Source organism: Lissotriton helveticus, chromosome 4_1, assembly GCF_964261635.1.
Source record: "Lissotriton helveticus chromosome 4_1, aLisHel1.1, whole genome shotgun sequence".
Classification (NCBI taxonomy): Eukaryota; Metazoa; Chordata; class Amphibia; order Caudata; family Salamandridae; genus Lissotriton; species Lissotriton helveticus.
The window spans coordinates 157,751,462-157,763,789 of NC_136063.1; the positions used below are offsets into that span (position 1 = coordinate 157,751,462).

The window sequence follows — 12,328 nt, forward strand, 5'->3', positions numbered from 1 at the left end:
AACACATTTTCGATTAAACACAACATTGATCTTCATGAATGACATAATTACATTTCTATACACTTATATATGCTGTTTTTAGTACTGCATTTCTAATGACTACACATTAATACATTCCTTTAAATATGCGGGTGCAGATTATCGGTGATTATGATGCACCCCTACAATTTTCACAATAGCATGACGCTCTATCATGATCAAACCAACATTTTTGTTTTTTTTGGGAAATCAACACAATCTCTCTAGCAATATCCATGACAAACTCCACATCAGACATTGACTTAATCTACTTTTTCATCCAACTTTAAAGCTGGTATTAGCTCTCCTTCCCCTTAATAACTCAAATGGAGAAGTTTTGGTCGTGGAATGTGGAGTTGTCCTATAAAACCATAACATTCTGATTTCACCACATCATGGTTTCCAGACTTAGCCGACTTGATGCACTCACCCACAACACGGTTTATACGTTCCACAAAACCATTCATTTGTGGATGATAAAGAGAGCTTTTCAAGTGCTTAATGTTGCAAGACACCAGAAAAGATTATTAAAAAACATCACTCAAAAATGTTGTTCAACTGTTAGAAACTAAGGCTTCAAGAAAGCCTTCTCTCATACAAACTTCACTGAGAAAAAGTACCAGGTTAGAATCAGAAGGATCCCTGACTAGCTTAATATCAGGCCACTTGGAGACATAGTCAATGAGAACAAAATTAAAACGAAATCCACCAGGCAAAGACTCAAAAGTACCCATGACATCCAAACCAACCTTGACCCATGGTCCTGAAGGACATTCAATGGGAAGAAAAGGTGGATTGACAACCTTCTGACTTTTGTCTGCAGACCCACACACAACACTGCTCTCAACAACCTCACAAATCTCACCATCCAGGCCAGTAAAACACCTCATGAATGCGCCGCTTGGTGAGGAATGCACCTAACTGACCCTCATTAGCTTTGAAGATGATGACCCTTCTAATACAGTCTGGAGGAATAAGCTTATCAGAATACAACAGAAGATCATCATCTAAGGATATTTCTGTTTCAACCTTCCAGTAAGGTTGAAGGAGAGGAGATAACACTCTCTCCCTGGGCCAGCCACTTTAGACAAAGCACTCATCCAATTTTCTTCCACACAGAGGTTGAGATCTACTATATATAGAGCAGCCACAACACAGTCTTCAGAATCTTCCTCGCACAATTCATGAAAATCGTGATCTCCTTCTACACTTTTCAGAGGAAACTGAGACAAAAAATTGGCTCTATAATTTTTACCACCAGAGATGTGAACAATATCAAATTGATGTTGCATGAGGTGAGAAACCATTCTTACTATCCTAGGAGTGCAACACTTATTGGTGCCTAAACCAAGGATATTGACTAAAGGCTTGTGATCAGTTCTTAACAGAAAACGTCTACCCGAAACATATGGGCGAAACTTTTCTACAGCCCAGAGACAAGCCAAGAGGGCCTTCTCAATGACGGAATACTGCAATTTTGCATCTTTAAGGACTCTCAAAGTGAAAGCAATTGTATTTTCATCATTACACAAATTTTGCGTCAACAAAGCACCTAAACCAACTTGGTTGGCATCAACAGGTATGCACAAAGGGAGGTCAGGATCAAAGGGCTTGAGGGCTTTACATTTGCTCAAACATTCCTTAACAGTCTGGAAGGCAGAAACACACTTATCAGACCAAACAAATTTCACCCCTTTCCGGAGTAGACTGCTATTGGGACGCACAATGGTAGAAAATTCAGAATAAATTTAGAGTAATAGTCAAAAAGTCCAAGTAGTGATTTCCTTCCAGTTTTGTCCACAGGCATGGAAGCTTAAAGAATGGAATCCAAAAGACCCTTCCTGGGTCTAATCCCTTCTTTCGAAATAAGATGCCCAAGATATTATATTTACTCACTCAGAAACTTACATTTCTCGGACTTAACCACAGCACCATGTTTCTGAAAAATGTCTTAACACATTGCACAGGAGGATGTCATGCGATTGAACATCCTTAGAATGAATTGAAACATCATCCTGAAAAATGAACACACCTTCACTACCACCCAACAAATTCTGCATAACTCACTGAAAAACAGAGGCAGCTGATGCCAGTCCAAAGGGCATCCACTTATGCTGAAATGTCCCTAAGGGTGAAACAAAAGCTGTCAAGGGAAGTGAATCAGGATGCAGCTCAAACTGATGATAAGCGCTAGCAAGATCTAATTTAGAGAAAAACTTCGATCCTCTAACACTTGCAAATAGGTCGCAGATCTTGGGTAAAGGATTGGAATCCACCCAGATTTCCTAATTGAAGGACCTTAAGTCAACACAGACGCGTAATTTTTCACCCTTGTTGCACGCTACAACTAAAGGTGATAGCCACAAAGCTAACTCTGTAGGCTTGATAATTCCTTGGACACACAAAGACTTCAACTCTTTGTCTAATTCATCTTTGACGCTAAATGGGACACCTCTCAATTTGTGCTTAACAGGCAAAGCACCATCTTTCCCAATGATTTTGTACTTGAACCCTCGTATCTTTCCTAGACCATCACCAAACACAGAGGGAATCCTTTCCTTCCACTTCCACTTCTACTGTCGTAAATCATCACTAGAAATTACTAAGACTTGTTCCTTGGAACCTGGTCTGAGGACCATACCGAACAACCCTTGATGATACCAGCCTAAAATATTTATACCCATGAGGGCAACATAAACTTTGCCTTTAATCTTCGTTCCTTTGAATACAAGTACATCTTCCAAATACCCTAGAAGTTCAATCCTCCGCCCTTCATAGGAAACGGGATAAGACAAACACGATTGGCAAAATTATTGCCTTCATCTGCTAAAACACATACAGCGCACGCAGATGTATGGTTGAAAACTACAACCCCTACACACCCTAGAACTACTGCAATAGCAATAGCTAGCAGGACTGGAATAGCATCCGGCTTGGTTCGATTTGGATTTGAAGTAGCTATAGCAATAGCAATAGCAATAACAAGTGACAACAGACAAGCAAAGAAAAGAAAGATAACGATAACGACAAGAGAGACAACAACTGCACCTCTAGTCAACAAAACAACGGAGGTTACTGCAGAATTTGTAAAAAAAAAGAAGAACGCTAGACTTTCATTCGGACTAAGGAAAGTCTTTAACGCAACAACATCATCAACTGTGTCCACAACAAGGGACGTAACACAGAGAAGGGTAAAAGGCGAGAGGACCAAGAGGTGCCGAACTGCAGATCAAATGATGGATCAAACCAGTCCCCAGAAGGAGATAACTAAAATCCAGAAAGTGTCAGAAATGACAGAGGCACAAACAAATCAAGGTGAAGTAACCCTAAAAAACACAGGTACAGAGGACAGAGAAGACATCCCAAAACAAGAAACAGGGATTGGCTCACAGAAACTAATCTACAACAATAATACACAAAGAAGAATTGAGACGAGGGGATCCAAAGCGCAAGAAGATAAAACAGACAAGATAGATAAAATCAGGAAAGAAAGTCATGAAAAACAAAAAAGTAAAGAAAGCAAGGAAAAAAATGAAAAAGAAAAAGAAAAAAAGGGAGCGATAAGCAAAATAAAAAAACATAAAAAATTAAATAACTGTGAGCACAGTGATACTAAGGAAGACAGTGAAGATAATAACGACACTAACATTGACGAGTGGTTAGAACTTATGGCTAAAAAAACAAAACGCTTACAAACCATCAAAGATCTAAAAGCAGCAGCTAAAACTACCGGACTACCAGGGGATATTCAGCCTACTTCCTCGGGAAAATTTTAACGTAGGAGGGAAAAATGGAAAATTCCAAAGTACTATATCAGATGCCCAAAGACTTGAACTAGATCCAGACCAGGAAGAGCAAGCAAACGGCCTCCCTCCTGGAAAAGGAATCAAAGCAATACATGTCAACAATGGCATCGACATCGTGAAAGCATCAAAAAACGTGATCTTACAACATCATGATAATGAATCTACTAAGGCAACAGCTATTTACAAAGACAATTTGGAATTAGAAAAGTCGTGCACGATAATACAACCCTGCTATTCAGAGATGTCAAACGAAGAATCTGCTGATGAGGGGGATTCTGATATATACGAAACCGGACTCTCAATCTCCGGTGATACAACAGAGAGCAATTGAACGAACGATGATCAAGAACTGGATGCTACCACCATAGTGGCCCCTGACCACCCCGATGAGAAGGAAACAAATGAATCAAGGCAAGATAATGCCCCGGAAAAAAGAGGTGACAAAAGGAAGACAAAATATAGGAGAGCGCAACGACCAACCTATGATGAAACCACTGATCAGGGGAGTAATCCTGAGCAAGTTAAGGCTAAGAAAAGACATACAAAGAAAAACTCAACTCCTAAACTAGATGGGAGACCCTATCATGAACAATTGACCAACGAAGAAGGAGGAACCGAAAATATGGATAAAGATAGTGTAAGATTAGAAAACCATCCAGAAACATCCTTGAGTGATGTCCTCAAGTCTATAAAGCACTTTCATGCGGATTTGAAAACAGATAATCAACGGAATCATGTTGCAATTCAAAAACTACAGGGCTCCATCCAAAAAATCGACTATACTTGTTCAGAAATAGTGGATCGAATGAAATCAATTGAAACTCGTACAGAGAATCTCGAGTCAGATGTACTCAATCTAAAAACAAAAGAAAAGCAGCAGTCAGGCATAATTGAAGATCTTATGACCAAAGTGGAAGACTTGGAAAACAGAGGAAGGAGAAACAACCTACGAATTCTGGGAATTCCAGAATGAGCAGAGGGAAACGATCCAAAGGGGTTCATATCGGAACTCTTAAAGACAGCCCTCCCAGAAATACAATCGTGGGATTTAGAGAGAGAGATCCAACGGGCTCATCGTTTTCCTCTGACAGCTCCGAAATACTCACATAAGGCAAATAAATACCCAAGAGCTATGCTGGTCCACTTTGGGAACTTTCTTCTGAGAGAAATTGTTTATGATATTGCCAGACCGACTAGTAAAAGAGAATTTAAAGGAATTAGCTTCTTCGCAAGCCCTGATTTTGCTCATGCAACAGTAGAACGCCGGTGGAGGCTGCGACAACTTTTCGCCCCTTTTGAAAAAATCGGTGCCACCGTATATTTACAAAACCCTGCACGTCTGAAAATCATTTATAAGGGAGCTACTAAAAGCTTTACAAGTGAGATCCTGGCAGAGGCATATCTGAAAGAACTTACTGAGACTGGCCCTCACTGCTCCCCGAAAATCACAACTAATCCTAAAGCGTAATTAAAGACAGAGACTATAAATCTCCGATATGATGTCAAACCTAAAGGACTTAATGATTCCTCAGGGATAATTGGGCGGGAGGTGGATGGAATCGAAATAATGTAATTCTCTACCCTTTGCTTTCCCATCTCTTTTTCATACTCTTGAACTGAATTTAAATAGAGTAGGAATAAATAGTCGTACATTTGTAAGAACACTTACCTACTAGTATAGCGGGCCATTTAAGGTTTAGATGCTGGGTCTCGGAGAGGGCAGGGAAGACCGGACCGCCCAGACACCCACACTTGGGGGAACCATGACCCAAGACGCCTCAAGTAAAGGGGGGGGAGGGCCTGCTCACACTGAGCAGGGAGGGATGGAAAGGGAGAGGGGGGAGAGGGGGGAGGGGGTGGGGCTCACCCAGCTTACATTACTAATTATTAATAAAATTAGACATACTAGTAACTTTTCGTCAAGGCAACAAATACAACTTAAACAGCCAGAACATTTAGAAAAAAATCCCAAATTTCGATGGCCGCACTAAAAATTGTTTCCGTTAATATCTGTGGACTAAATGACATACGTAAAAGGCAAAGTGTAGCTATAGCTCTCCGATCAATCGGAGCCAATATCATTTGCCTCCAAGAGACACATATAGAAGGACGGGAAAAAACACTTTTACAAACTTTGGGGTACACATTGATTACAGCCACAACACAAGTGACCAAAACACGCGGTGTTGCTATCCTGGCATCAGATAAAGAAATCAAATTTCCCCGCACTGCAGCAGATAAATTCGGGAGATGGGTGATCGCCGAATGCATCTACGGGGCTGGGAAGCGTATAACTATCTGCTCCATTTATGGATACGTTACTGATGATCCAGATCTTCTGGAATTTATCACCAGTAAATTATCCGACTGGCCACTACCGATTGTTATGTGTGGGGACTTTAATCTAAACCTACCGTCAGATTGGACCTATGATCAAAATTTCAAATATAACAGTAGGAAACCTAGGGTATTTAGGGAATTCGTAACACTATGTAAAACACAGGGATTAATAGATTTATGGCAATATAAGTTCCCCCAAAATACGGGATATACCGATTTTTCACATCCCCATCAAACATTCTCAGGTTTGGATTATATGCTAGTCTCAAATACTATTATAACAAAGTGCCACCTGGAAAAACTCCCTATGTTGTTTTCGGATCATAACCCCTTGCTTTTAAAAATAGATATTGATAGAATACAACAAGATCAGGTTAATTGGACATTTGAAAGGACACTATTAATGAATGAAAAATACTGCCAAATGATGGAAAATGGATACCAGAATTCCTGGAAGATAATATAGGCAGTACATCCTTAGATGTTGTCTGGGACACACTCAAAGCTGCTATCAGGGGTGAAACAATCCGATTCTCCATAAGATATAACAAGGAAAAGAAACAAACAATAACTGAATTAAATAAGAAATTAGCCGAAGCTGAGGAGGAACTTGTAAAAACTGTTGTAGCGGGTCAAAATACTGAAAGTGTACTTCAAAAGGTGTCAATAGCCAAAAACAGAATAATTGAAATCTTTGCTACAAGAGCTATTGACAAAGCTACCTCAAATAAAGAAAAGGCATATGAACTAAATGAGCAAGTAGGGCATCACTTAGCTATCCGTACAAGAAACCAAAATATTATAAATACTATTAAAGAAATCAAAGACAAAAATAATCTATTAACGCAAGACCCAGAAGCAATTAAAGCAGAATTCCAGGCATACTATCAAATTCTATATACAGAGACAGATAAAAATCAACATCTAATTAACACATACCTAGACCAAGAACCGAGACCTAAATTTTTACAAAATGATTATGACAGCCTTGAAGATATACCCCAATGGATTGAGATTCTACTCTCCATTAACAGCTTGCCTTCGGGGAAAGCCGCAGGACTGGACGGTATACCGGTCGAATTTTATGTAAAATTTTACAAACCACTTAAAGCAAAACTCACGGCTCTTATGATTCAAGTATTCACAACGGGAAAACCCCCAAAATCTTGGTCAATGGCAAAAATAGTCATATTCCCCAAAAAAAACAAGGATCCAACTGAACTCGGATCATACCGCCCCATAACTCTGATTAACTGTGATTAAAAAATCTACTCTAAGATGTTAGCTACCCGATTAGCCCTGATCATCCATAAAATCGTATCGGTACGACAACATGGATTTGTCCCCAGCCGCTCAACTACAGATCACATACAAAGGGTGATTACACTCTTCGATATAACAGAGGTCACAGGAGACCCTATGGCACTTATATTATTGGATGCGGAAAAAGCATTCGATAGGGTCTCCTGGCAATATCTGTGGACAGCCATGACAAAGAGTGGAATCGGAGATCAATTCATCAATGCCATCCAGAGTCTATATTATAAACCAGAAGCCGTTGTGATGATAAATGGTGGAATGACTGGTAAGATCAAAATAACTAGGGGAACCAGACAAGGGTGTCCATGCTCACCCTTATTATTTGCAATATTCATCGATCCCTTTATCAGTAAATTAGAATGTAATTAAAATATCTCACCAATAAAAACATTGAACGGAAATACTAAAATATTAGCTTACGCCGATGACATCGCGATCACCACAAGCAATCCATATGTAACAATAAAGCTGTTAGAAGAAGAGGCCTTACGTTTTGGAGAAATCTCTGGATATAAATTAAATGAAAATAAAACTCAGATAATAATCAACAAAAATATCAACTTAAGCGATGAAAGAATAGTCGGAAATGCTACATATCTCGGCGTTAATATTACCTCTAATTTGGATGAACTTGTTAAAATTAACATAGATCCCCTTCTAAAACAATCATCGGATAGCCTGAGTAGACTAAACAATTTACATCTAACTCTTATAGGGAGATGTAATGTAATTAAAATGATTTATTTGCCGAAATTTTTATATTTTTTTCGTACCATATGTTTAAATTTTGATCCACTAATATTCTAACAAATCGATACGCTTTTTTCTCCATTCATATGGGGATACCAAAAAACACGCCGAGCATATAAGCACATCTCACTTCCAAGAATGAGAGGGGGTCTTGCAGCCCCAAATCTTAAAATATATTGGTGGGCTACATTGATGAGTTATAGCAAAGGCTTACTCATGTCGGATGATTTTCCGATTATTGAAGGGGACGTCCCTTCTCCGAGCAGACTTATTCTGGGAACAGAAACTGGTGATCATTTGTGGCGACTAACATATGATAATCACTTTAAAAAAGTCCGATTTAAAACACTGTTAGGTATTTATAACGCTTGGTCTAACATCCGTAAAATACTAGGAATAGGCAGATACTCTCATTACACTAGTCTCATCCAAAATCATAACCTCCCAGGAATATTTCAGGATACGTGCATGATTAGATGGATCAATACTGGGATTAAACATTTGGGAGTATTTTTTTCACCATTGGCCATTAAATCCTTTGAGGAACTAAAGATGGAATTTGGGCTTGAACATAGGGATTTTTTTAAATACCTCCAAATTAGCGACTTCATAATAAAAAAAGGGGGAGGCAGGGCCGAGTTTCAGAAAGTCCCGATTATAGAAGCCATTATAAGCAAGACTCCTATTAAAATAGGAGATATTTATAAAACTTTAATCTCACTGTTACCAGATGATCTGGATAGACATAGTCTCAAATGGCAAAATAAACTTAATATCAATATAGACGGCGTACAATCAGCATTTCAATTCTCTCAAACTTCACTAATATCTACGAAATTACAGGCTCAATATTATAAGACTTTCTTTCAACTATATTATACACCATCTCAGATTGCCAAATGGAGTATGGGTAAAAGTACGAATTGTCCAAAATGTGCTACACATGCCGCCAACATAGTACACATATTTGCCACATGCCATTCACTAACTATTATCAGATCAGAAATTTCTAAATTTCTTTCTGAAATTTTTCAGAGTCCAGTCGTTATCACGACAACAGAAATAATGTTGGGATTGGAACAAGGTCTAAGATCCAGGGAAACACAGGGTCTGATATCTATATCTATGGCCATCTTAAGGATCTGTCTGGCAACTGGATGGCTGGATCCAACTCCTCCACTATTCCAACAGTGGCGATCAAGACTACTAGCTAGCTATAGCCTAGAAATAGCTATATACAGGAGGAAGGGGACATACAAGAAAAAAAGGGGTCTCGAGATATGGGGCCCCCTAATTAATTGGCTGCAAAATAACGAATAATGATAGGCAGTGAGTAACTCATAAGTCGTGTGAAACTAACATGACTTAATAACATGCAAACGAATGGACGAACGAGTATGGACATAGAGAATAAATACCTCTAACTTTTATAATTTATTTATCTAATAATCTAGCTACTTTTCTTCTCTTCTCCTCTCCCTGTTGTTTATGACAATGTGCTAGTATGTCCTTCATTATATGTTATCATATTTAGTAAGAACTAGTGAAATAAGTGTATATATTTATGTTTTTGTAATGGAATTCTTGACCAAAAAAAGTTTATAAGCTGGCTGGGCATGGGTGGGGAGGAACAAAGGGTGGGAAGGGATTAAAGTCAAAATATACTGAATAAAGAACTATTTAAAAAAAAAAGGAAACCGGAGAAGGGTCAGGAGGCTCGAGTACTCTCTCACCCAAAGTCTCCTTGAACAGGTTGTGAATAATCATATTAATCCTGGCACCAGAATCAACAAGTAAATTGAGGGATTTACCTCCGACACTGATTTAAACAATGGGATTAACGGTATACAGACAAAATATCGAATCAAAAATAAAGAATAGCACTAATATCGAAGTGAAAATATAGAATGGACAAAATATCGAATGGACAGAACATAGTCAACAAAAATATCGAATTTAAGGTAAGTAATTTAATATCAATTTTCATAAAAATAGAAAGTCAAAATATCGAAGTATATAATATAGGTATTAAATATATTGAATTTTCATTAACATCACATTTTTTAAAGTGTTTTGTATGTTAGTATATGTGTGAAAAGTGTATATTTACTTTATTATTTATTTTAAGTAATGAATTTTATGTTATTTAATTTTTGCGTAATTTTATTCTGTAGCGGGTAGTGGGTTTATAGGGGAATAGGGTGGGAAGTAATTTAATTATAATTAATTAAATATTTAAATGTATTTATTTTGAAATAATTGTTAATTAATTTTTAATTGGTCATTATTAAATTTTAATTGGCAATTAATTTTACTTAATAGATTAATTGATAATTATGTTAATTTTATTAATTCATTTTCCGTAGTGGGTTGTGGGTTTTTAAGGGAATAGGGTGGGAAGTAATTTAATCATAATTAATTAAATATTTTAATTTATTTATTGGTATTTATCTTGAATTGTTAAATATATTTTAATTGGTAATTAATTAAATTTTAATTGGTAATTAATTTTTATTAAGTGATAATTATGTCAATTTTATAAATTTATTTCCCGTAGCGGGTTGTGGGTTTATAGGGGAATAGGGTGGGAAGTAATTTAATTGTAATTAATTAAATATTTTAATTTATTTATTGGTTTTTATTTTGAATTATTTGTTAATTAATTTTTAATTGCTAATAATTAATTGTTAATTGGTAATTAATGTGTATTAATAGGTAATGAATTTTAATTAATTAATTTTTATTTGTATTTCCAATTGATTAATTATTATATTATATTAAATTGGTAATTAGTTTTAATTAATTTTTTATTGGTATTAATATTTAATTTATTTTTATTAATATATTAAGTATTTACTTTCCCTACTGTTGCACTCTCTGGAGTGGGAATAGTTTTTACCCCTACGCTATCCAACGCTTTCCCTACTGTTGCACTCTCTGGAGTGGGAATAGTAATTTTTACCCCTATGCTATCCAACTCTTTCCCTACTGTTGCATCCTCTGGAGTGGGAATGGTAGTTTTTACCCCTACGCTATTCAACGCTTTACCTACTGTTGCACTCTCTGGAGTGGGAATAGTAATTTTTACCCCTATGCTATCCAACGCTTTCTCTACTGTTGCACTCTCTGGAGTGGGAATAGTAATTTTTACCCTTGCGCTATCCAATGCTTTCCCTACTGTTGCACTCTCTGGAGTGGGAAAAGTAATTTTTACCCATACGCTATCCAACGCTTTCCCTACTGTTGCACTCTCTGGAGGGGAAATAGTAATTTTTACCCCTACGCTATCCAACGCTTTCCCTACTGTTCACTGTCTGGAGTGGGAATAGTAATTGTTACCCCTACGCTATCCAACGCTTTCCTTACTGTTGCACTCTCTGGAGTAGGACTAGTCATTTTTACCCCTACGCTATCCAACTCTTTCCCTACTGTTGCACTCACTGGAGTGGGAATAGTAATTTTGACCCCTACGCTATCCAACGCTTTCCCTAATGTTGCACTCACTGGAGTGGGAATAGTAATTTTTACCCTTACGCTATCCAACGTTTACCCTACTGTTGCAGTTGCTGGAGTGGTAATAGTACATGTTACCCTCCCGCTATCCTACAGTAAAAATATTGTATATTATTAATTAATATCATGTTAATATATATGTTATAAAAAATACTTTTAAAGTTATTTAAGTATTTTTAATTATGTTTTAGTTAATTATAGTTATTATTTCATGAATTTTAAATTACTTTTTAAATAACTTTTAAGACATTTAAAACAATTCGATATTTTGACTAACTATATATATTTTTTTGATATTTTTGATTCGATATTTTTGTATTTACCTTTTTGTAGATAGGACTTCGATATTTTTGCTCTCTATATTTTTACTTCGATATTTTTAGTATTCTATATTTTTGTATTCTATATTTTTTCAGTGATCCAGGATCAACACAGCTTGAAGGATCGCCCCCCAAAGGTTCAGAGTCATCAGACAATACACATACATCAGTGACAACTGAATTTACTTGTGAGTCAGATTTATAGTCAGACTCTACCGCACATGCTACAGCCTTGATTCTTTTTCCTCAGACACACCTCAG

The 12,328-nt window shown here is 37.0% G+C and overlaps 1 protein-coding gene across 1 annotated transcript in view; it reads left to right on the forward strand.

The window, feature by feature from the left end:
- The first annotated feature begins 7,652 nt into the window (after window positions 1–7,652).
- LOC144827965 (nmrA-like family domain-containing protein 1) overlaps window positions 7,653–12,328 on the forward strand; it is a 57,531-nt gene continuing 52,855 nt past the window's right edge. The window contains exon 1 of the mRNA XM_078686121.1: window positions 7,653–7,749. Within this exon, the coding sequence (XP_078542247.1) occupies window positions 7,653–7,749 (97 nt within the window). The remainder of the gene's footprint in view (window positions 7,750–12,328) is intronic.